The sequence below is a fragment of the Meles meles genome, chromosome 1, assembly GCF_922984935.1.
Source record: "Meles meles chromosome 1, mMelMel3.1 paternal haplotype, whole genome shotgun sequence".
Classification (NCBI taxonomy): Eukaryota; Metazoa; Chordata; class Mammalia; order Carnivora; family Mustelidae; genus Meles; species Meles meles.
The window spans coordinates 26,470,428-26,497,688 of NC_060066.1; the positions used below are offsets into that span (position 1 = coordinate 26,470,428).

Below are 27,261 nucleotides of genomic sequence, written 5' to 3' on the forward strand. Positions count from 1 at the left end.
CAAGAATACTGACACATTTAGGTATTAGGTACTAAAAGAGAATGATTCAAATATGAAAAGAGTAAATGAATTTCTGAGAAAAATGAATAATGCCTTTGAATCTTTTTTTTTTTTTTAAAGATTTTATTTATTTTGAGAGAAAGGGACAGAATGAGCATGCTCGCGCAAGTGGGGAGGGGCAGGTGGGTATGGAAAGATGCAGAGGTAGAAGGATAGAGAGAATCTCAGGCAGACTCCAAGTCTAGTGCACAGTCTGACACATGTTTGGGAGCTGGATCTCGTGACCCTGAGATCATGACCTGAACCTAAATCAAAAGTTGGATGCCCAACCAGCTGAGCCACCCAGGCACCCCATATCCTTGAATAATTTTCGTATAGATTAATCATTTGAGGGGGAATACTACAAAGTAAACATAAGTGAAGGACATCATGGTATAATGTGCTATAATTTTTTTGGTAGAAATTGTGAAAAAAAATTAACACTTGGGGGCGCCTGGGTGGCTCAGTGGGTTAAAGCCTCTGCCTTCGGCTCAGGTCATGATCTCAGGGTCCTGGGATCGAGCCCCGCATCGGGCTCTCTGCTCAGCGGGAAGCCTGCTTCCTCCTCTCTCTCTGCCTGCCTCTCTGCCTGCTTGTGATTTCTGTCTGTCAAATCAATAAAATATTTAAAAAAAAAAAATTAACACTTGATTCAAGAGTCAGCTTAAGATCACAGACTCTGGAACTAGACTGCTAGAGTTCCCTCTGTATTTGCCTTCTCATCTGTAAACTGTGATTAATTACAGTACTTTTCTCATTGGGTTGTTATGGAGGTTAATTGAGTTAATAAAAATAAAAGTATTCAGAATAGTGCCCGTCATGCTGTAAGTTCAATATGAGTCATTGTTATGCTTTAGCTAAGAACTAGTGAGTAGTTGCAATTTTTATTAAGATATAAAATACACATATTTTCCTATTTTTAGTTTCATCTTTCAAAAAAAAAGACCAGAATCACATTCTTTCCCCATAATTTATTATGAAATTCTATCTTTAAGTCAGTTCCTTTCAAGGCCTTTATCTACTACTAATATTCTCAAATAAAAAAACCTCCACTGTGTCATTAAAAATGCACTCTATATTTATCATCTGCTTATAATCAAAGTAACAACATAAATGGTCATTAATAGTATAATAGCTATTGCCCATTCTTCCTAAATATTTTAATGTGTTCGTAGTAACCTAACTTTATTCACGTATCTGCAAAATGTCCCTTTAACATCCCATCTTTGACTCAGATGTGGTAGGTACAGTTGGCAGACAGAAAATTCTCAAGAAATTCTCCAAGTACAGAAGGGAGATTTGACGGAGTAGCTTTATCAAAAAGAATGCCGATGGGTAGGGGCACCTGGGTGGTTCAGTCGGTTAAGCATCTGTCTTCGGCACGGGTTATAATCCCAGGGTCCTGGGATTGCGCCCCATGTCAGGGTCCCGGCTAGCAATGAGTCTGCTTCTCTCTCTCCCTCTGCCTGCTGTTGTCCCTGCTTGTGCTCTCTCTCTCTGTGTCAAATAAATAAATAAAATCTTTTTAAAAAAAGAAAAAGAATGCTGAAATGTCCACAATAGCCGAACTATGGGAAAAGCCCATGTCCATCAACAGATGAATGGATAAAGATGATGTGATTTGTGTGTGTATATATATATATATATATATATATATATATATATATATAATGCAGCCTTCAAAAATCCCCTGAAATCATGCCATTTGCAATGATGTGGATGGAACTAAAGGGTATTGTGCTAAGTGAAATAAGTCAATCAGAGAAAGACAATTATCATATGATCTCAGAGGAGGAAGGGGAAGGGAGGGAAAAATGAAACAAGATGAAACCAGAGGGGGAGACAAATCATAAGAGACTCTTAATCTCAGGAAACAAACTGAAGGTTGCTGAAGGGGAAGGTGGTGGGAGGAATGGGGTGGCTGGATGATGGACATTGGGATTGGTATGTGCTATGGTGAGTGCTGTGAATTTTCTAAGACTGATGGATCACAGACCTGCACCCCTAAAACAAATAATGCATTATATGCTTTAAAAAAAAGGAATGCTGATATGTAGAAGAGTTTTCCCCCTACAACTTGTACACATGCTGATTACACACACATGCATGCATAAGAGCACATGTCTGACATACTGAATAAAAATTTCACATCTTTTTTCTGTTTAACTAATTAACTCTCTTAATTTCATTCATTCTGTTCACTGACTTTTACTCTAACTGTACATAGTATAGTCTTTTCAAATGGTAAAGCATCTTCACTCAACACATTTTACTCAAAGTCATACCATGTTGTATTTTTGTCCAACTCTCACAATGGAGAAAAAAATGAAATATAGCGTATTAGGAATAAATTAACATATATAAATATAGTCTAATAAAAAAAAAGAAAAACAGTCCCCTGTCAAGAAGTAGCATGTATTATAAGGGAAGTAAAAACAGATCAACTTAGCACCACCATTATCAGCAAGATAGAGTAGAAACGTTATAACTAGCTCTTCAACTGATCACAAAAACACACTGAGATTTTTTTTAAAATTGAAAGGAAATTTGAGAGTTCCAATAATAATAGTTGCCAATCAAGCCCTGTACAGACTCTAAATAGGAGCCTACAGTAGCAAACCATGCATAATATTGCAATGTAGTGATGTTATTAATATTATTGCAACAGAAGCATGGCTTTATTTTTGTCTTATATTTGGTCGTAGGGAGGTGATGTATAAGACAACTCCCAGAGAGGCATTTGTAAAAGAGTTTCTTTTATTCCTGGGTGGAGTAAAAGAAATAAAAGAGGGAGAAGTGGATTTTAATTTTGCATATAAATATAAATATGTATGTGTGTGTGTGTGTAAGTTCAAGCCTGCATGTTTGAATACTTACAGGAATTGCAGACAATTTATTTCTAGTCAGGTCAGTGTAGAATAGTAGCCAGATTGCCTTGACTCTTCTCAGCATCATTACTGGAAGAAGTCATGGAAAAGCAGAAGGAAAAACTCACTTTTTTGTGTTCCAGGGAAGTGAAGGATCAGAACAGACAATACAACACATATTTCTTATTGCTTTTGCCATGTCCAAGAGAGCTGACATCTCCACATGGAATAGAATAAGGCATTCAATAACTTTCTGTTTCTATTAGAGTAGACATTCTTACCTGCCTATATTTTTGTTTCCCTTAATTTTTTTTTTAAGATTTTACTTATTTATTTGAAAGACAGAGATCACAAGTAGGCAGAGAGGCAGGCAGAGAGAGAGAGAGGAGGAAGCAGGCTCCCTGCTAAGCAGAGAGCCCGATGTGGGGCTCGATCCCAGGACCCTGAGATCATGACCTGAGCCGAAGGCAGAGTCTTAACCACTGAGCCACCCAGGCGCCCCTTGTTTCCCTTAATTTTTAATACTGATGAAATTATCTGCTATAGCATAACCACTGGTGTTTTTTTAATGTCGGCGAAGACAATGTAAATGATGATTTGTTTTAAAAAAAAAATGAACATTGAATCAAATTTGAATTTATTTGTTTTTAGTTCATAAATATATTTATTTTTATTATCTCAGAGTATTTACTTAAAGGTTATAGCTTTTCAGACATTCCTATTTGTTCCTGATATTTCCCAAAGAAATGGAGAAGTACAGAAGCAGCCTTCAAATTTTTTGCCACTTAAATCACTGTTTTAAAAAAAATTATATGAGGTTCATTTTCTCTTTTGTTTCCTTTGCCTTTGGGGACATGTCTTGAAAGAAGTTGCTGTGGCTGATGTGGAAGAGGTTACTGCCTATGTTTTCCTCTATGATGTTGATAGATTCATGCCTCACATTGAGGCCTTTTATCCGTTTCGAGTTTATCTTTGTGTATGGTGTAAGAGAATGGTCGAGTTTCATTCTTCTACATATCGCTGTCCAATTTTCCCAGCACCATTTATTGAAGAGTCTGTCTTTTTTCCACTGTATACTTTTTCCTGCTTTGTCTAAGATTATTTGACCATAGAGTTGAGGGTCCATATCTGGGCTCTCTACTCTGTTCCACTGGTCTATGTGTCTGTTTTTGTGCCAGTACCATGCAGTCTTGGTGATCACAGCTTTGTAGTAAAGCTTGAAATCAGGCAACATGATGCCCCCAGGTTTGTTTTTCTTTTTCCAACATTTCCTTGGCAATTCGGGATCTCTTCTGGTTCCTACAAATTTTAGATTTTTTATTATTTATTTGACAGAGAGAAATCACAGAGAGGCAGGCAGAGAGAGAGGAAGGGAAGCAGGCTCGCCGCTGAGCAGAGAGCCCGATGTGGGACTCGATCCCAGGACCCTGAGATCATGACCTGAGCCGAAGGCAGCGGCTTAACCCACTGAGCCACCCAGGTGCCCCTGGTTCCTACAAATTTTAGAATTGTTTGTTCCAGCTCTTTGAAAAATACCAGTGGACTTTTGATCGTATTGGCACTGAAAGTGTAGAGTGCTCTAGGCAGTCTAGACAAAAACAAAAATGAACTTTTGGGACTTCATCAAGATAAAAGGTTTCTGCACAGCAAAGGAAACAGTCAACAAAACAAAGAGACAACCCACAGAATGGGAGAAGATATTCACAAATGACACTATAGACAAAGGCCTGATATCCAAGATTTATAAAGAACTCCTCAAACTCAGCACACACAGACAGATAATCACATCAAAAAATGGGCAGAAGACATGAACAGATACTTCTCCAAAGAAGATATACATGGCGGGCGCCTGGGTGGCTCAGTGGGTTAAGCCACTGCCTTCGGCTCAGGTCATGATCTCAGGGTCCTGGGATCGAGTCCCACATCAGGCTCTCTGCTCAGCAGGGAGCCTGCTTCCCTCTCTCTCTCTCTCTCTCTCTCTGCCTGCCTCTCTACCAACTTGTGATCTCTCTCTGCCAAATAAATAAATAAAATCTTTTAAAAAAAAAAAAAAGAAGATATACATGGCTAACAGACACATGAAAAAATGTTCATCATCATTAGCCATCAGGGAGATTCAAATCAAAACCACATTGAGATACCACCTTATACCAGTTAGAATGGCCAAAATTAACAAGACAGTAAACAAGTGTTGGAGAGGATGTGGAGAAAGGGGAACCCTCTTACACTGTTGGTGGAAATGCAAGTTGGTGCAGCCACTTTGGAAAATAGTGTGGAGAATCCTTAAAAATTTTAAAAATAGAGCTACCCAAGACCCAGCAATTGCACTACTGGGTATTTACTCCAAAGACACAGATGTAGTGAAAAGAAGGGCCATCTGTATCCCAATGTTCACAGCAGCAATGGCCACAGTCACCAAACTGTGGAAAGAACCAAGATGCCCTTCAACGGACATATGGATAAAAAGATATGGTCCATATATACAATGGAGTATTATGCCTTCATCAGAAAGGATGAATACCCAACTTTTATATCAACATGAAAGGGACTGGAGGAGATTGTGCTGAGTGAAATAAGTCAAGCACAATCAATTATCATATGGTTTCACTTACTTGTGGAGCATAAGGAATAACACGGAGGACATTGGTAGATGGAGAGACGAAGTGAGCTGGGAGAAATCGGAGGGGAAGACAAACCATGAGAGACTGTGGACTCTGAAAAACAAACTGAGGGTTTTGGAGGGGAGTGGGGTAGGGGGTTGGGTGAGCCTGGTGGTGGGTATTAAGGAGGGCACGTGTTGCATGGAGTGCTGGGTGTGGTGCATAACAATGAATTTAGGAACACACACACACAAATTAAATTAAAATAAATAATAATTGGGGCACTTGGGTGGCCCAGCGGGTTATATCTCTGCCTTTGGCTCAGGTCATAGTCTCCCCGTTCTGGGATTGAGTCCTGCATTGGGCTCTCTGCTCAGCAGGGAGCCTGTTTCCCCCTCTCTCTGCCTGCCTCTTTGCCTACTTGTGATCTCTCTCTCTGTCAAATAAATAAATAAAATCTTAAAAAAAAAAAAAGGAATTATATGAGGAATGACACATACCCTTTTAGGAATCTAAAAGAAATGATTTTGTATAATTAACAATTCATTTTCTTAAAGCTTAATAAAAGAGGAGCTACTAAACAATTAATTACTCATGTTTAATTTATGACCAATTTATGCAAATGTTACTTATAATTAGAAATGTATAAGATAAGTATGTACTTCAAATTCAAATGTGGGAAGATGAGCTGTGTTATCATGCAGCTAATTCTCGGAGGCTGTTACATACCTCTTTCTTCTTTAGGGCAGCAGTGGGTGAAACCGCTTCCTAGTATTGGAGGAGGTCTGTTACACACTCCTATTATTACCAAGAAGTAGCTTAAGCAAAGAAAATCAGATTCATTCTATTTCAAGAGAGGAGAGATTTGTTCAGCCGCTGCTTCTCTAACTATGATCATATGACTGTATTTCTTTGTATTTTCAGCTTTATGTGGAGGAGATGTTCGAGGGCCTAGTGGAACAATCTTATCACCTGGTTACCCGGAATTTTATCCAAATTCTCTGAATTGTACATGGACTGTTGATGTAACTCATGGAAAAGGTAATTTGCCTCATGCAATGATAATTGGACTATCCTCTGAATTTTCATTGCATCTATTTTTTTATTTCATTGTCCTTTACAATGTCATTTTGCATGAGCAAAAACAGATCAGTACTAAAATACGCTAACACAAAATCCAGTCTGAGTAACCGCAGGAGAGGATTATATTTACTTTTCCATAGTATTAGAATATGCTTATGTATTTACCAGAATGGTAATGCAAGAGATATTTGTTTTCCTTTGGTGTATTAAAGTAACGTTGTGTGGAATTTTCATATCAACAAAATCTCAAACAGGATGGCTTTTTGTCTCTGGTATTAATGTTAAGAGGTTGATTTCAGAAGTTCATAAAAGAATAGGAAGATGATTTGAAGTGCTGAGCCAATTGAAAAGCAAACATAACATATTTATATACATTGCTTTTAACATGCTTGTGATTATTTATTATAATTATATTTTTCATATGAATGTATACCATTCAAAAATACTCATGTCTCGGTTTTCTATCAGAACTGCAGATATATCTCACGTAATTGACTGAGAGTATAAAATTATACTGTGCGTGGAGTAGATGTTAATAAATGTCTTTTAAACAACTAAATGAAAGGGTTTGTAGAACTAAATACGGTTCATTCATGTGATACAGCCAAACTAATAAATGAGCAATAGAAGTGATTAAGGCAAAACCTTAGTGGGAAAATGGTCATCCCAACATATCAAAACAAAAATGGGTTAAAATTAAATTTACCTAAAAATCTCTATGTCCTAATCTTTTTTTAAAAAAAAGAGTGAATTTAAGGGGCACCTGGGTGGCTCAGTGGGATAAGCCTCTACCTTTGGCTCAGGTCATGATCTCAGGGTCCTGGGATCAAGCCCTGCATCTAGCTTTCTGTTCAGCAGGGAGCCCGCTTCCCCCTCTCTCTGCCTGCCTCTGCCAAGGTGTGATTTCTTTCTCTCTTTCTCTCTCTCTGTGTGTAAAATAAATAAATAAAATCTTTTAAAAAGGTTAAAAAAATTTTAAAAAGAGTGAATTTATTCATTTTAAAAACTGCTTTCGAGATTTTCTTTTAGCTCTGTTAAATCATTCCTGTCACTTTTTACTATCATATCGTACTTATTGATTTTACTATAGAAAATCTTTTAAAAGATCCTAGCAAGGAAAAGATGCTATTGCAATTTTTAAAATTGAAGCTTATGTTTAATACACTTGAAATCACTGCATTCTCACAAATGAAGTTTGCCTTTATTAAAATTATACATCATTTTATTGAGGGTGAGGATTATATTGGAGTTATTATTATAATGAAATTAAATATTGTCAAGAAAAGAATGTTAAAATGAGTATTCTGGTATTGAACAGAAGGAATGAAGTAGAAGACTTTGTAAATTGTGGATTTTGTTCTTCTCCGTAATATAAGACGTCTTTGCTGGAAGTTAACCAGAGCAACCTATTATTCCAGTGTGCAGTGGATTAATGGAGTTTAAAATAAGCTTTCTTGTATTATACAATAAAATGGAGGGCTACACACTGCTTGCTATGTAAACAGAGGTTTAATTAACACTTAAGATTTTGCATCTTCACAGGTTGCAAGTGTTAATTAAATCTGTATTTACATGGCAAGAAATGCAGATTTAGATGCTTTTCTTTAAGAGCCAACAACTGTTCCAAAGTACAACCAAAGTTATGTGAAAGATAATCTCTTAAAGTTGGGAGAAATTGTCAAGGTAACACAGTCCAACCTCACCCAGCACACCAGTTTCTTTCTGTAGTGTTCCAGAAATATAATAAACTGGCCTGATATTGATACTTAAGTTGACGGCAAACTTATTCCTTGGGAAAACGTGCTCGATTTTTGTATGATTGTAATTGTTTGAAAATTGAAAATTATTCTGCAACTATTATCCGTGCTCTGCCCTCTGAAGTTAGATAAAACAAACAAACAAAAACAACCTAATTCTTTCTCCACCTTAACTCTTCAATGTACCAAGTCACTACTCTGTGTCCATCATGCCTTTCATGTCTGCTACCTCCAGTCCCTTATCCCAGGTTTTTGTCCCAGACGGATCACCTCAGTTCTATCTGTTCGTTATTGTAAGATATTTCCATTCTAACCACCTTTCTCTGGATGTATTCCAGTGTATTGCTATCGAGGGATATTAATAGCCTTCTAGAGTGTATTTTCCCAACACAAAACACAGTATGGCATTATTTAACTCCACAAAGTATTTCGATTAGTGAAGCCTGTGCATATTAACTTTTTTGCCATCATGTCATAGCACTAATTTAAAGTACAGTAAGCCCTGGGGCGCCTGGGTGGCTCAGTGGATTAAGCCGCTGCCTTCGGCTCAGGTCATGATCTCAGGGTCCTGGGATCGAGCCCCGCATCGGGCTCTCTGCTCCGCAGGGAGCCTGCTTCCTCCTCTCTCTCTGCCTGCCTCTCTGCCTACTTGTGATCTCTCTCTCTGTCAAATAAATAAATAAAATCTTTAAAAAAAAAAAAAAAAAGTACAGTAAGCCCAAATCCTATAATACTATATTTGTGCAGTTGATTTTTTTTATCTTCAGTGCAAGACTTTTCTTTCTTTTTTTTTGAGAGTTGATGTTATCAAGAATCAGTGGACCTTTCTGATGCCTTGTGAAGTAGTGTAGGTGTTAACTTGCATTTTATAGACAAGAATCTGAAGTCACTAGAGGTTATTTATTTGCACTCAAAGCCACAGTACCTGTGAAGATTGGACAAAGAACTTGAATTTACGTCCTATGACTACACACCAAGTACTCTTTTTCTGAAACCACATTTCCTCCCTACCTATATCTACATATTTCATTGTCAGGTCTGTGTCTTCACCATGACTCTCCATTATCCTGCTTTTTACTTCTTTGTTTGCTGTTTATTTTGCTTACATCTCTGCTAATTACTTACCCCTGAATTGACACTTTAACCTTTATCCTGATTCAATAGCTATAGAACAGTTCAGGTTTTTATATTTAAACCCTTTTATATTTTCTCATATTAATTTTTATCTTTAATTTTTGTGAGATTATTTTGAAACAATTTACATTTCATTTATATTTACATATACAGTCAGAATTTTCTTAAATAAACATGATCACCAAGACTTTATGGGTGTATAAAAATCTTAATAGAACAGATCTAAATATTTAAATATTTAAGATCTAAGAAACTTCAAATAAACCATCAGTAACCTCTTCACCACTTAACCCTAAATCAGGGTGTTTGAATGCATACAGTTGTTTCAAATTCTATTAACTATAGGATCATCCTGCCTATATCCCTCCTTGTTTATGATGATACCAGAAGAGATTTTCCTTAAACACATTGCAGAAATCACGATGTTAATTATATGTTTGAGTATCCTAGAGATCTGGGTGGAGGGGACTACATTAAAAATAGAACAAAAGGCCTTGGGCTTTTGAAGGTGGAATTGTCCTTTGATAATGCATAGTCTAGTCCAATCCTATAAATTTAAAGATCAGAAAAAAGACTCACGAGTCTCCGTGTCATAGTTGATTACAATTGAAACCTAGATGTTCAGGATATTTTTTACTTTAAGCCCAAGTCTGTTCACATATATCTGGAACAGTAATTGCCTTCATAGGGCTTCCTGAATGATTGTTTTTATGAGAAGATACCGAGATGTTGAAACCACTTTTTCTCACTATTCCTCAAATACCCACTGCCCTGTTAAGACTGTGTGTCCTTACCCATATGCCCCTTCTTCCTGAAATGTCTATTCTGGAGCTGCTTCTCCACAAAATTCTGCTCTGTTTTGAAGCTCATTTCCGGCAGAAGCCTCTGCTGACTCCTTTAACAAGTGGGTTACTTCTATTTCTATGCTTCTGTGTACTGTCTTGTCTGTATATCCTGTATATATTGTCTGGTATACTGACTTAATCACTTTCAGAGCACTTAGCAGAATGTTTGAACTGTTGGCTTAGGTGTGCTTTCCCTAAGATAGAATAGGAATTATTTAGTCTTCTAAATCTTTATATTCATAATGCCTAGAGTACAGTAGGTTCTTAGTATTATTTCCTTACTTAAATTCATTGACCTTTAGCAGAATTTTGAAGATATCACACTGTTGTGAAGTAGAGAAAACAGAGAAAACAGATTTTATTGTTTAAACCATAATCTGATAAACAGAAGTTTGCTTTTATAAAGTAGTTGTCTAGGACTGAGTAACATGGGGAAAAAAAAATCACTAGGCGTGTTGGACAATAACAATAGCTAACAGCTGCTGAGGGCTTCTTCTGTGCAAAGCACTGGGCCAAGTCATCCCCCCATATATAATCTCATTTAAACTTAATAATCACCCCCAGAAACTCATTTTATAAGTGAAGAAAGTAAGACTTGGAAAAGACAATGTTATATTCAACAGCAGTCTTCTTAGCACCGTGATCTAACAGAATTTTTAATTTCCCCACATATTAATTCAGTGTATATCAGAATAAATGCATTTTTCTAAAAATATATAAAATATATGCAGAACAACATTTTTCTTATGTTTCCATCTACTCTCTTATTCTCTACTTTTTGTTTGCTTTATTATATAATAAAAATCAAATTGACTTACCTGAATTTCCACTTTTATGTTGCTTTGTAAACTTAGATAGCAGTTAATCTAGATGACAGAGCATCTTCTCTTTGCCATATCTACACCCCATTCTTACTTGCATCTGGCTAGTGTCAATTACCACTTTTATACTAAAGAACATTTGAAAAACTGACTCAATTTCTGGACTCCTTCAAAAGGGCTCTTATATTCCTGCTCACTGTAGAGAGGAAAAAAAAAACAACTCACATTTTGAAAAAGTTTGAAAATTGTACTTTTGTACATTTCTAATCTTTCCAAGTCCAAATCACTGGTCCATTATTGCAGTAATAATCTTGTCTTATAATTGCTTATGTTTTCAGTGTATTTGTTTGGTTTCGTTTTATGTCTTTTGTTTGCTTCCTTCTTAAAAAAACAATGCCGATTTGAAAGATTTCAATGAATAATGTTAAAGAATGTTACTTATTATGCTCTGGGCTTTCTTATTAATGTAATAAATATTTAATGATTTTTTTTTTTGTTAAGTTGAAAAAAAGCACTTCAGGGGAAAAATGAATGTGGTAGTCTGTATACAGACTATGTTTCACTTTCCTACAGTATGAGAGGTGTAGGTGCATGTGTGTGTGTGTGTGTGTGTGTAATTGTGTGTAATTATTAGTCTTTAACATCTGTACTAGACAACATCATTAAAAACTCATGTGAGGGCGCCTGGGTGGCTCAGTGGGTTAAGCCGCTGCCTTCGGCTCAGGTCATGATCTCAGGGTCCTGAGATCGAGTCCCGCATCGGGCTCTCTGCTCAGCAGGGAGCCTGCTTCCCCCTCTCTCTCTCTCTGCCTGCCTCTCTATCTACTTGTGATCTCTCTCTGTCAAATAAATAAATAAAATCTTAAAAAAAAATATCACAACACTTTGTGTAAAATTAAGAAAAAAAAAAAAAAAAACCTCATGTGAGATGAGGTACCTGGGTGGCTCAGTCAGTTAAGAGTCTGCCTTCTTCTCAGATCATGGTCCTGAGCTTGTGGGCGCCCAGTTTTGAGCCCCATGTTGGGCTCTCTGCTCAATGGGGAGTCTACTTCTCCCTCTGACTCTCCTCTCTCTTTTGCTCTCTCGCACTCACAGCCTCTCTCTCCCAAATAAATAAGTAAAATCTTAAAAACAAAATGAAACAAAAAACACCTCATGGGAGATAACAATGCAATGCCACACCAGAATGGAACAAATGAAAAAAAAAAAAATTTTAAATAAAAAAGCATTGACAAAGATATAAACCAACTAGATTTTGCAATGGAAATATAAACTGGCACAGCCACTTTGTAAAGCAGTATCTATTAAAGCTACTGTTAATGACCTATAATGGGTCTTGACCCAGTAATTCCACTCCTAGATATTCCCCAACAGAAATACAGTCTTCTGGGCACCTGGGTGGCTCAATGGGTTAAACCCTCTGCCTTCGGCACATGTCATGATCTCAGGGTCCTGGGATCAAGCCCCACATCAGGCTCTCTGCTCAGTGGGGAACCTGCTTCCCCCTCTCTCTCTGCCTGCCTCTCTGGCTACTTGTGATCGCTGTCAAATAAATAAATTAGATTTAAAAAAAAAGAAATATAGAGTTTTCAAGACATACTTGAATACTCATGGCACCATCTACATTCATGCTAAAACACAAAGTACCTGAGTGTTCATCAAATGTTGAACAGATACATGAATGTTGTGTATTTGCAAAATGAAATGCTATACCATATATCACTGAAAATAAACAACTGACAACCACCCACAAAACCAGAGATTGATCTCACATACCTAATTCTGAGTAAAACTCAGACCATACAGAGTATATGCCATATAATTCCATTTATAAACTACAAAACATTTACATAAGGTAGAAAAATTAACCTGTGCTACTAGAATTTGAGCAAGTGGTTACCTTTGGCATAGTGAAAAATAACAAAGTTTCAAAAAAGAGACTCTGCTCTCTGTAATGTTTATCTATTGATTCGATTCTGTTTGCAAAGATAATTTTCTTTGTGAAATTTCAACAATCTGAACAATTATATGCACAATTTTCAATATAGACACAGGTTGAAGTGTCTGAAAAATAATCATTACGTTTATTTAAAAGTCCCTCCCTATTCCTGCTTTATATTTCTCTTCTAGAGTTAAGCATTTTTGGAAGTTGGTTGTTATATTACAAGCAAAGTTTTTGTATTTGAGGAGATTGTAGAAGGAAATGAAGGAGGCATGTCAAATGTTTACCAGAAAGCTGCACCGTTATTATAAATAAAGTATATTAATTTTCCTTGAAATTTTCAGAAAACTCAGGTGATATCTTTTCAGGCATTGATTTTTAATTTTATTTCCAACCCGTTTCCACAATATGACTTGCTACGTGACTTCTAAGGAAGCCGGAGGGAAAAAAATAGAAAAAATTTTATTAGATGGCGCATTTGGAATATTTTATAGAAGTGCTTTTCATTTCCAGAGAATTTAATTACAAGGAGAGTCCTGGTTTTAGTTACTTTGGTAACTTTCTGTGTTTTACAGATGCACTTTGTGAGTCTAATTTTTTTTCTTTTTCTTAATAGGTGTGCAGTTCAACTTTCACACCTTCCATTTGGAAGATCATCACGACTATTTACTGATCACTGAAAATGGTAGTTTTACCCAACCACTGGCACGACTTACGGGTTCAGAACTTCCTTCAACAATCAATGCTGGTCTCTATGGAAATTTCAGAGCTCAACTGCGCTTCATTTCCGATTTTTCAATATCATATGAAGGATTCAATATTACATTCTCTGGTAAGAAAATAAACTAAAAAAGCTTTAGTTTAAAAAAATCCAATTTTTAATTTTTTTTAGATTTTGTTTCTTTGTCAGAGAGAGGGGTGAAGAGTGAGAGCAAGCGCGGGCACAGGCCCGTGCACAAACAGGGGCAGGGGCAGAGAAAGAAGCAAGCTCCTTCCTCAGCTCCTTGATGTGGGACTCAATCCCAGGACCTTGGGATCATGACCTGAGCCAAAGGCAGATGCTTAAGCAATCGAGCCACCCAGGCATCCCAGAAAAGGTCAATTTTTAAAGTATGACAAAACAGAGAGGGAAAAATAACAGAAAAGATGAAAAAAATACCTGTTATCCAAAATAAATACCTGTTAACCAATTTTAAGGAAAGTTTGAAATACCTTGAAGATTGTCTATAGTAGTACATTAAAGGGAACCTTTAAACAAAAGCAAAAAATAAACAAATTTTTAAAAACCTATTCTAAGTAACAGAGGGCAAAACTAGCTAAAATGCTTACTGAACTTAAAATGGAAATTCAAAGCTGTATTTTAAAGTTTTAATTAAACTCAAATGAATGTGACCTAGTGAAATTCTAGCTTTATGTGTCTTGGAAAAAGCATAGTTTAGAGGTAAGATTAAGGTAAACTTAATTTACTAATTTGGAAATAGATGATCTGGAAAAAATTAATGTAGTTATCTTCTATTCTAGAATAACCTCATCTAGACACAACATTATAATTTGGATTCCAGGGAAAAAAAACATTTATACAACCAAAGTGAATAAAAAGTTTTTGTTTCAGTTAGAGTTCTGGTTTCTAGATGAATGGAATAGGCACATAATTATTTCTTAATACAGAAACAAATTAATAAGTAAATCTTATGTCTACTTGCTAACATTAAAATTATGTTATAATTATATGTATTTATTTCTATATAACATATATATACATATATGTATAAAATCATACAAAAGCTACCCTTGTTTTCAGATCTTACTCTAGTATTTCCATGGAAATACTTGTCTTCTGAAATAATGAGTAGCATATAAGCATAATCAGTTTTAACCTAGAATGTTAAAAGTATATCCAAATAAATTTTTTAAACAAAAAATAATAACTCATCAACATGGAACAATCCCTTTTGTCCTCCATTGCAATTACAAGGTAAGTGTATACTCTGAGCACAGTTTTAGCTAAGCTACTTCTTCTTAGGATGGCATATAAATTATAATATTGTTTAATCAACTGTACTCTCTTACACCCTGAAGGGCGTTTAGGTGTTCATTTTCATAGTGTTCGTTCATTGCTTGGGGAAATTTTCTTGTATAAATCTATCATGTAACAATTTTCAGCGTGTGGGCACTTCAGTTTTACATAAACCATTCCTTGAAGTTGTGAGTTTTTCAGAATATGGACTAATTGAACTCCTTGTAGATGAGGGGCACAAGAGCCTTTGTTATTTAGATTAAAACCATTAAGTAAAATGCATTTCTAAAGTGCAAATGATTTCATCTGAGACGTTATTTGTGTTTGAAAATATGCATCTCTTATGCTATTATTATAAGTCAAAATTGGTGAAATGGAAATGTTTCTAAAGCAGAAGAAAGAATATGAGATAAATAGCTACATTTTCAATTTATCACTCAGAAGGTGACATTTTCTCATCTACATTGAATTTCATACATAAAAGTACTCATTAAGCTACTTCATCTTTCACAAAAGAAGAAGAGTATCTGTGTCATTAGTATGTTCCCATAATTATACAATATCGTCACTTTTTAAATGTCTAAGCCCAATAGCATCCAGTTTGCAAACAATAGCAAAATGCCCTTCAAAGTGAATATTATCATTTTCTTTGTCCTCCTCTCCATGTCATTTACAGAATATAACCTCGAACCTTGTGAAGACCCTGGAATTCCTCAATATGGTAACCGAATTGGGTTCAACTTTGGGGTTGGTGACACTCTGACCTTCTCGTGCTCATCAGGTTATCGACTAGAAGGGGCGTCAGAGATCATCTGTCTTGGTGGTGGCCGACGAGTGTGGAGTGCACCTCTGCCAAGGTGTGTGGGTACGTGGTCAGCTGCTTTCATTTGCTTGTATGTGTAGTCACTGTCCATGGAGTTGCATGGTTATACACCCCTTGTTCTTTTATAATCTGTTGAATTTCTTCATTTATTTCATGTTAGTTATTTCAATTTTTTTTTCCACTTGGCAATACGGTGTACCTCAATTAACTTTTCAACTGCTCCATTTAAGCAACCATGCTTCTAAATTTCTTTTCAGATGATGGGAATAAGGAATATCTATCTATCTATCTATCTATCTATCTATCTATCTATATATATATAAAATAGATGATAGCTAGTTAGATAGATAATCATATTTTCAGAGCTTACAGAAAGTTATATTCTTATATTCTGTTGATAGATGATTTCCCATGACTTGTGATTGAAGTTTTAGAAATATTTTATAATTTAGGATTCACATTTATGAAAGATAACAAAGGAAGAAAATGTATCAAATAAATGATGGGTAATTTAAAGGCTATCAAGGCATGTATTGACTCAAATGTATAATCAATAAAAATGGATCTATTATGATAGATGAATTAAGGTGGTAATCCATTTTATGTTGTGAAATAAAGAATGGCAGTAATTAAAGTGTTGCAAGTTTGGAGACACCAACTCAGCCTTTGGAAAGAGTGTTTAAGCTGATAAAAAGAAAAAAAAATCTATAGGAAAATGAAGGACTTTTGATTAGGACTTAAGTGATTTCCTATTCAAAGTAGGAAATAAGGAGGCAAAAATTTCTTCAGGTCATTAGCCATTCAGTGGTTGTCAGTACTTGTTTTTATGACAGAACAAGATACAAATGGTCATTTTATAATTATTTCATAAAGCTGTTAAAACTCTCAAAAGCATTTAATTTGGATTTACTTTAATTGTAAATGTAATTATAGGTCACAAATCTGTGTAAGTTTAATATGCTACAAAATCAGGCAACTTGTTAGAGATTTGATCTGTGGTTCAAGACCTTGTCTTTTCTATGGAGGCAAAATGCCCTGTAGAAGAAAATGAGAATGAGCAGGATGCCCTCTGTGACTTACTCAATATATTATCCAGTATATAAAATGTGGGTATTCCTGTGGATCCCCAAATCAAGTAAAAAAATATGATCTTTCAGGTTAATGTGGGTCTGAAGGCTTTTATAGCGATGAGATTGTTTTCACAGCCTCTGTGGGTTATATAACGGACAGGATGATATATAACAGATGAAATTTCTTTTTAAAATCCTAGGCTTTTATAGAAATAGCACAAGCAACCACAGAGGCTTGAAGTTGGGAGGTGATGAGCAATCACACTCTCAGAGCATCTTTTTCAGGAAGCTATATAGAACACAATTTTTCTGGGGTTTTTGTTTTGTTTGTATTTTTTCTTTCTTTGTATAGCCCAATTTCGAATTCCCCTCTTTCCCTGAATTGCCCCCATTTGCATTTTTGCTTGATGTACGCATGCATTTTCAAAGCCCAGTTAATGAGAACCTTGGGAGTGGTTCAAGGGAGGCCTTTTGAGTGTTTGGGTTTAGATGGGGGCCACTTATTATATGTTGTTGCGTTAATTTGTTTTTCTAAACTTGACTTTTCTCTTCTGTAAACTGGTTACAGTAATAGTACCTACTTCATTGTTATGAGTTAGTTATGAGGATTAAGCTAAATAGCCATGCCTTTCATACCTAATATAATCCCTGGAATATAGGAAGAATTCAGAATTTAATTGTTATTAAAACTCATAATGAGTACATTCTGGCATCTATCCAGCCTATCAATCTAGTAGGGAATGCATTCTATTTTATAGAATATATTTTATTCTATAAATTTATTCTATAAAATTTATATATTATAGAATATATTTTATATTCTATTTTATTTTGCAGTAGGGAATGAATTCTATTTTATAAAACACTAGCACTGATGAGGATCTACTAGGTGCTCTCATATATAGTTATCTCATTTAATCCTTACTCTAATCCTGTTGTTACCTAACCCCCCACAACCACCATTTTTCATCAGAAGAATCTGAGCCTTAGAGATTTTAAATAACTTGCCCAAGATCATGAAGGTTTTAAGTGGCATAACCATGATTTGTATGAGGTTTTTCATATTTCAAAACACAGCTTTTCCTCACTAGATGGTTTTTATCTCAGGTCTAAGGGAAGGTGAATCTCGAAGGATAATATTTTCTCTCAAAGTACCAAATACATACCAGGCTGTTATATGGATTAAGAAATTGTTTGCATGTAGATTTTTAAGGTTTAGTTCTTAAATAAATTTTAATAGATTTATGAAAATCTGAATGGAAAAAAAAAACACTTTTTTTTTTCATCAAAGTATTTCTTTCAGACTAGGTTTATTTGTGCCTAAATCTTTAATGAGAGAATGAAATAAAATCACCCCATGGGCAAATTTAGAAAGCAAATTATTGCCATGGGAATATTTTCCCCATTTTCAAATTAGCTGTGCTTGCTTTCAAGTTTATTGAAATTTACAATTAAGACGCTTGACTTTAATAAATTCTTTGGTAGGTATACATTTAAGTGACCAGATTCAGAGAAATATTCTTTCAAATGCAATGACTCTTAACTTCTCCAGTTTCCTTTAAATTTTTCTTCACTACTCTGCCTATGCTTTAAAACAAATGTGTTCCTTTTGTATTTCTGCTTCCGTGTATGCATATGTATATATTTCTTATTTTGTTATCTTTTCAAAGTTCACAATCTTTAGTCATATAAAATGCAAATTATTTATAAGCATTCATATGAACAGACCCAATTTTAGCAATGCTAGTTTATTTGGACAGTTTTAATTTCTTGTTAGATTTTTTTGTACTTTTCACTTTTTGTATCTCTCATGCCAATTCTCTAGTCCATACTTGCTTAAAAACCATCATTTAGCCCTTAGCATTACCAACTTTGTAGAAAGCTTATGTTATACATAGTGGCCAAATTATCAGTAGATTGTATTCCAAAAGTTTGCTTCTGTTTCAGTTTCTTGGAATCTAGATGGTCTTTCCCTGGCACAAGGTTGCAAACGATGGATACATTCCCAGAACAAACCATAGATGAGGTTTTAAATTTTATGTCAAGTGTAAAGCTAATACTAACATTTACCAAAATAACTTTTGTATACATAGGTTCTTACATAGGTTATATAAGAATGTGTCCGACTCTGGACAATAAGGCAACTGATATCAAAACTAATTATAGAAATTTTTTGTTTATATATGTTTAATTTTGACTCTCTTTAGTATATAAATTGGTTGGTATCTTTCAGTTTCTGTTGGTAGAATTTGGTGAAAATTATCTTAATTCTGGATTTTAGACAAGTAATAAATAACATTTTCATTGAAACAATTTTTCTGAGTAACTACTGCATTTATGTTTAAAGGTAATATTTTAACAAACTATTAAAATACTGTAACAGCAAAATATGGTCTTTACAATCTAGAAAGGATCGTATCATGTAGAGTCTTATTCCAAAAATCCATCAACGCTGTGAAAGTACATTTAGCATAACTGTTTTATCAGTGAAGTGACACTGTCTATAAAAAACACAAACTTAGGAGCAGAGCCATGACTGTCACAATGTTCTGAGTCCCAGGCTTGTGCTCCATTCAGAATAGCACACTGCTGTCTTTGACTGGAGGTTTTAATAATGTTGGGAGGAAATCTGGTCTTCATTATAGTTGATACATGGCTTCAAAGAACTCCTTATGTTGTCCTCTATTTTAATCAGAGGAAACTTCTTTGACCACTACCCATTTATCAGTGATTACTTAAGTGCAGGGAAATTTGTCGAGCAAGAGAAGAATCTTGATAGAAACTCAGAGGATAAATCTCGGAAGCAGGGATTTTTCTCCCCAGGAGGTGGCCTCCATTGCAGGCACATAGTTAATGCTTACACTCCAGCCTTTTTTAAGCCAACCTTTGCGAAGTTGTTCAGATCTCTTTCCCACCAGGTTTTCTCAAATGTAAAATATTGATAATCATATTTATGGTACAAGATATTTTATAGCTCTAAGCAATGAAAGACATGTAAATCACCTAATGCACTGCTCAACACAAGACACTTGCTCAACAAACCTCAGTCTCTTTCTCATACATGCAATTCTCTCCATAAACATATATCCAGTTATCTTAAGGACTATGACAGCTAAGAGTTGTGAGGATTGGTTTTTACCAACCAGCAGGAGAGGAAAGAGAAGAGAAGGAGATGAAAAAGTGTAATGTGTTATCAGTAGCTAAGTATTTTATACATATAATCTTATTTCCTACTTAATGATCAAGAAGAAATTTTTCTCTTAAAAACAAACACATACCTATAACTATGTTTTATATTTTGGAAGAAATAAAAATAATCAGCAGATAAAATGATATTTCAGTGAAGATATTTTATATTTAAGTGATTATCCTGGAGAGCTGTGTTTCTATGGAAATGGATAATCTGGTCATCTTTTTAAATGGCCAAAAGCAAAACAAAACAAAACAAACAAATGTATAAATACATATATACATATATATATGTATATATGTATATATATATATATATATATATATATATATATTACCTTGAAAATAAGAAACACTGCTCTGTTTTTGGCCAAGAAGTGAGTATCTGATTTTCGTTACTAAAGTTTACAATACAAAAAACATTGGTATTCCCATTGTCATCTTTCTAAATCAAGAAAAAACTTGTATATCTGTATTCAGCCTCCAAATATACCAGAAATCATGCCAGGTCATGTTGCAGACAAACAAGGAGCTAATGAAAGAATGTATTGTTTTGGAAAGTAGATTAGCAAGTTCAGTGTTAGTAATGACTTGCCTTTAGGCAGGAGTCCACACATTTTAGGAAGCCCACACATTTTGAAGTCGATTTAAAAACATTAATTCATTCATCCTCATAGTCCCCCATTTAACACATCTATTTCTGTTTCTAATTTTACATGTCATTGATTTTTTTTATAGGACCTTGGACAAGTAACAACATCTGTCTTTAATCATAAGTCAAATGAGAAAAATGATAACTCTGTATTATACTTCTACACATTTTTCTCACTTTTATGACTTTTTAGATGATATATGCTGATTGTTATTTAGTTTAAAGATTAATGTTAACAATAAGGGAAAGAGGGGGCAGCATATACAGGACCTCTGTACTGTCACTGTAACATCTCTGTAAATCTAGAACAATCTTAACATTAAAAAAAATTAAAAAAATTAAAAAATAAAAGAGGAAAATACATTTGAAGAGCTAATTTATCTTTGAACAAATGCTGTATATTTCATGTCAGTCTCCAATCTTCTATGCTGAAATTATATATCAAAGATCACTGATTTACCAAGTTAGTCAGGACTGTAGATATATAACCATGTAGAAAGCAAATTAGTATTAAGAGGCCTGCGTTGCTCTCAGATGCTACAAGTAATTTTCTGTACTTCTCTATTCTAGAAAGAATGGTGCCAATATGTGTTCTACTCAACCCAAATATATTTCTTATAAAGATAACAGAAAATATTAGATAGAAAAGTGCTCTAATAAATTATATACACAAATGTATATTTATTATTTTTCTTGTATAATTATAACTGGGTGCATTGATTTGATTTGACAGTGTAAAAATCCGTAATAGTAACTTATACCTGCTCATGCTTTATAGTTTGCTTTTGTTTGTTGGTTTTTGAGTTTTTTGCTTGTGACCTTACAAAGTAAGCGAAGATGGTATTATTGCTGTTTAACAGCTAAGAAAATGCTGCTTGGAAAGATTATAATTAATGAGTTATGCCAGGAACCAAGTCTTGAATTTTTAGACCAGTGCTGTGATATTCCAGGTGGAATTTCTTTCTTTATTATTTTATTTACTGATGTACTAGTTTGGCCTATGACTTTTTTTTTTTTTTTTAAATAGAACAGACTGGGGGTGAGCAATCTTTCTTCTATAAAGTCCAGGCAGTAAGTATTTTGGGATTTATACCTTGTGGTCCCAACTACTAAACTGCCATTGTGTCCTAAAAGCAGCAATAGATATGAGTGAACAGGTGTGTCTGTGTTCTAGTAGAACTTTATTTGCAAAAGAAGGCAACAAGCTCAATGTGGCCCTAGGGCCCTAGTCTGCTAACATTTGCAACAGACTGATCAAGCCTATCCAATTTACATAACCCCTTTGCATTTGGGAATTTACTAGTCATTCACCTCAAAGGAAAGAAAAAAAGTTCTTTACCTATTCTCTAGTTTTTTTAAATATTGGGCTCTGTTTATTAAAGTAGCACATAACTTACTTATTTCTTTTTTTTTTCTTTTTTAAGATTTTATTTATTTGACAGACAAAGATCACAAGTAGGCAGAGAGGCAGGCAGGGAGAGAAGAGGAAGCAGGCTCCCTGCCAAGCAGAGAGCCTGGTGCGGGACTCGATCCCAGGACCCCGGGACCATGACCTGAGCTGAAGGCAGAGGCTTTAACCCACTGAGCCACCCAGGCGCCCCAACTTACTTATTTCTAAGAGAAAAAAATTTCTCATGTTTTTACAGAAAGAGTATCAGGATGGTGTGTGTGTGTGAACACTGATGTAATTTCTGGATAACATAAGACCATCTCCAAAACCTTCCAGATACCCAGATCTCTTCTGTGTACCAAGTCTGCATTCCCAGCTGTACACTGGACCTCTCCATATGGATGTCCTCCCACAGGCACATCGACTTCACATGCCAAACAGAACTCATTAGCTCCTCAGCCAAAGCAGCTCTTCCTTCTGCACTCTTTATTTCAGTTATGGCATCATTCTCAGCCAACCATCCAAGCTAGAAATTGTGTCATCTTTCACCACCCCCTCTCTTTCTCCCTATCCGTTTTGAAATAGTCACAAAGACCTACCACCTAAAGCTATTGCTCAGATTTACCACCATTTCTGTTTTCACTACCTTTATGTTTGTGCAGCTCTCATTGGTCCTCATACAGATTAGCACAATAGCATAATGATAATAATGTGTGCTAGGCATTGTGCTGAGTTATATATATTTTCTCCTTTTGCATATTCCTTTTAAAAATCATTTGAGTGAGCTTTATTTTCCCATTTATGAAGTAGCTAGATTAATTGCCTAACTTGATAAAGACCTTAAAATCAGCTCTTTCTGATTCCAGGGCTCATGTCTTCACAATTACATGTGTCATTCCACTGTATTATTTTCTTTCTTCTAGTTGGATTTTCTGTTTCCAAATTTCATCTAATGTTCTTCAGTAACAATGCTAGTTATAGCTGCTTTTTACTGATAAATAACATATTATCACAAATTTAGCAGCTTAAAACAACATATTTGCTTTCTTATGGCTTCTGTGGGTGGAAAGTCTTGGCACAGCTGAATCGGTCCTCTTTTTAGGGTCTCAAGAGCTGCATTCACGGTATTGACTGAGTTCTGACCTGAGGTTCAGGACCCCTTTTTCAAATGCACAAGGTTACTGGATGTAAGCATTTCACTGCAGGTATAGAACTGAAAGTTTCAGTTCTTTGCTCAGTTTCTATAGGCTATCTACAGTTCCTTGCCATGTCAACAAGGACAGTTCCTCCAGTGAGTCATAACAAGATTAAGTTTTACATAAAGAAATATAGCCACAGGAGTAATGAGAAGCAAGTTCCTACTTAACTCAAGGGAAGGAATTGCACTAAAGCACAAATAATACCAGAAGATGGGCATCAAGGGAGGCTTACTGTAAAGTCTGTTGAAACCAGTTATCCTTAGAAACACCAGACCATGTCCGTTCCCTGCTTAAATCACTAACTGGTTTCCTATCACCTATTGGATGAAATTGAAATGCCTTAAGTCCTTTCTTAGGTTGGCCTTAGTGTCTCCTGTAGTCATCCCCTGTATGCATTCTAGAATACAGCAATGCAATGCTGCATGCCATTACCAAAGATGCCAAGCACTTTCTCCACTTAAAGTTGTTAAGAGCCTAACGCATTCAAATCATCGATCTTTCACTTGTATTGGCACAAGCAAATTTATTTCTAAGAAGGTACGTGCAAGGGTATAGTGAAAAAACACTGGAAGTGTTCTATAGTAGCTGAAGAGGCTTTGCATTTTAATCTGTTGAACTTCCATTCCTATCATCCTACCGTAGATCAAGACATCATTATCTATCATAACTTACCTGAATCATTGTAACAGCCCAAGCAGACTCTAGTCTTCATTCTTGTCCCCCTTCCCCAAACCAAACATTAGATTCAGAATGAACTTCCTATGATACAAAATTAATGATGTCGGGGTGCCTGGGTGGCTCAGTGGGTTAAAGCCTCTGCCTTCAGCTCAGGTCATGATCCCAGAGTCCTGGGATCGAGCCCCGCATCGGGCTCTCTGCTCAGTAGGGAGCTTGCTTCCTCCTCTCTCTCTGCCTGCCTCTCTGCCTACTTGTGATCTCTCTCTCTGTCAAATAAATAAATAAAAATCTTAAAAAAAAAATTGATGATGTCACTCTCTCACTTAAAATTCTTCCATTGTTCTCCATTCCCCTTAAAATAGATTCTGAATATTATCCTCTTCCCTCTACCCTCATTGGCCTAACCAGTTTATTCTTCAGACACACTTTATCTCTCCATCCTGATATGAAACCTTCCTGACCTTCAAAGTATGTGTTACATGCCCTCACTACAGGTTTCATGAGCTTTTCTTGCATTTCCCCTTTCTAGGTTTCATAATGTTGTATTGAATTACTTTTTTTTATCTACAGAGTGTTTAGCATATAGAAAGCTTTCAGTAAATTTGTTGAGTTGATAAAGAAATGAATATATAATAGCCAAAACTCCTTTTTTTTTTTTTTTTTTTTACATTTTCAACTTTAATTTATATGAACAAAGTACTACTTCAGAGGTACTGTTTTTGGCCTAACACAAATAATGGACTATAACTGTTATTTCAGCCTGGGCCATCACATTGGTTTTAAGTCTATAAATCATTTGCTATGTAGATGTTAACACATAACCCCTCAAGTTTAATAAGTAAATCAACCATTCAACCAACAATGAGGGTGCCTGAAAAGACTACTAAGGGGAGTCTTATAAGTATGATAAAACAATCAAAAAATTCAAAAAACTGAAAATGGGAGGAAATGTTGAATCATGTATGTGTATATGAAATAAATCATTCCTCAATATGTGGTGAAATTCAGAGTTCAAGAAAGGAAGGAGCTGACAATTTTTTTTCAGCAAAATGAAAAGGCAGAAAAAATGTGCCTGATAGAAACTAAGCATCTACAAGAATGAAAAGAACCAATGCACATGTCCTATTTAACAGAACTGCATAGAGGACTGTGAACTTAAAACTTTTCTAATGCTTTTGGGATTTGTAAACAAACAGTTTTACAGAGAGCCTTTTATATTGCAACTGGTCTGTTAGTAGATAGGTGTCTGACCTTACTTGATTATATTGTCGTTGGCAAGTGACTATACACTGTTTCATCTGATGACTCTGAGCCCCTTGAAGATGGAGTCTGTCTCTTAGTTATCTTTGGCTCTTCTGTGTGTCTACCATAAACTCGGGCATATCACAGGTGCTCATTCATTCTTTATAAGACAGTATAAAGTTAATTCACTATGTGATGATCATGAACCTGTTAATCAGAATAGACTGTGATCTACCCATAATGGTGATTCACTCAAGACTTTGAAATCAACTTCTGTGTTACTAGAGTCTCAAATTTCTTTGGACATTTTAAAAAAATTATTTTTATGAGGACTTAAAATTGCAGACTCTTAAAAACACTCTGTTCTCCTTATATGTCCTCATGCTCTGGCTATAAATCTTGTTGCAAGCCAAAATCTGCCTGCTAATTAGAAATTTAGAAGATAAGTTAGTTTTGGTATTAAATAGAGGACTTCTTTAGAGAAATAGAGACTTCTTTGAAGAGAGTTGAGTTGTAGAAGAGGGGCCAAATGTGAGTATTTACTGGAATCTGTGTCTCAAGGTCCTGTCCTTAAGGCAATTGCAAAAGGGAGGGTCTCCTACCAGAAAGAATTACAAAAGTACCAGAGGAACTTGCTTTCTTTGCAACCTCTAAGTTACAGCTCCCTGGTTTCACTGAGAATATGCCCAAGTTCAGAAATACCTCAAGCACATTCTTCTTTCATCTTTATCTAATAAACCTAACCTAGACACTTTGGGAAACATTCTGTAAAAAGGAGATGGTTAGAGCTCTGAGCAGCATTTTAAAGAAAAGTAAATGTTAAAATTTCATACTAAAAAGTATAAGGGTCATCCACTTTGTCATTAGACAAACTAATTTTGGTTTTTACCTCATTATATTTTTACTTAATTAGAAGGTGAGTGGCCTCTAGTACATCAGTGCCAGATAAGAAATATTTTACCCAAGATAATAATAAAAGCTAATATTTGCTCTGTGTTTACCATACGCCTGGCATGGTCTTATGAGGTTTAAATAAAGACACTGAGGCACAGGGAGGTTAAGTAATTTTCCCTAGGAGAATATACTAACAATATTTTTATTTGAAGCAGATTACATTGGGAGCGATTTTTTTGCTATTTGTAAATATGAGCCATAAAGAATAAAAGCATTAAATAAGCCAGTGTGATAATATTCTGTACATATCTCTAAACTGGTTCTTGCTTACGACAGTGACATCTGTGGTTCTCAGGAAATACTATCATTTGGCAGTGTAGATAACTGGAGGAGATAATTAAATGTTATTGCTACTTGTAACTGAATTAGATTTTGATGCCATGTCTCAGGAGAGGGTAAGATTTAATTGAAGTTGCAATAGACCGACAGTGCCTAAAAGCCTTTTGAAACTGGGAGGAAAGGTCATTGTCACATTAGGCAAATAGATTTTAAAATTACTTCTAATTCTATGTTTTTATAAAGTCTACATGTCTATTTATTTTGCCTATCTGGTATATAGATTTTTTTCCCCACATTTCAGCCTCATAATGAAAATAATAGCAAGAAATATGCATGCCATTAGTACAGAGGTTGAGTCCTAATAAATGGTTTTATTATTTGTCATCTGGTAATGCATTTAGCTAAGATATGTTCAGATGTACCTAGGGCTTTGAAAACAGACAAAAGAACACTGGAATAGACTAGAACTATCAATTAGGAACAGTGCATTTTACTAAACAGCCAATCAGCGTGCAGTTCAGTGGCACTAATTGGGACAGGTTTAGGGTAAGTCCAGGAGAGTAGGACTGTGGTTATTCTACAGAGTAAATGCATTTACCCCCTAATCAAAGGCATGCAATAAAATGAATTTCATTGTTTTCACCATTATTTCTGTTTTTTAGCTGTTTTCAGATAAAGCT

At 35.3% G+C, this 27,261-nt stretch overlaps 1 protein-coding gene across 2 annotated transcripts in view; it reads left to right on the plus strand.

The window, feature by feature from the left end:
• The window catches only part of CSMD3 (CUB and Sushi multiple domains 3), a 1,273,428-nt gene that overhangs the window by 869,314 nt on the left and 376,853 nt on the right, over positions 1 to 27,261 (plus strand). For both annotated transcript variants that reach the window (XM_046025880.1, XM_046025873.1), the window contains 3 exons: positions 6,431 to 6,547; positions 13,705 to 13,920; positions 15,782 to 15,970. In XM_046025880.1, the coding sequence (XP_045881836.1) occupies positions 6,431 to 6,547; positions 13,705 to 13,920; positions 15,782 to 15,970 (522 nt within the window). The remainder of the gene's footprint in view (positions 1 to 6,430; positions 6,548 to 13,704; positions 13,921 to 15,781; positions 15,971 to 27,261) is intronic.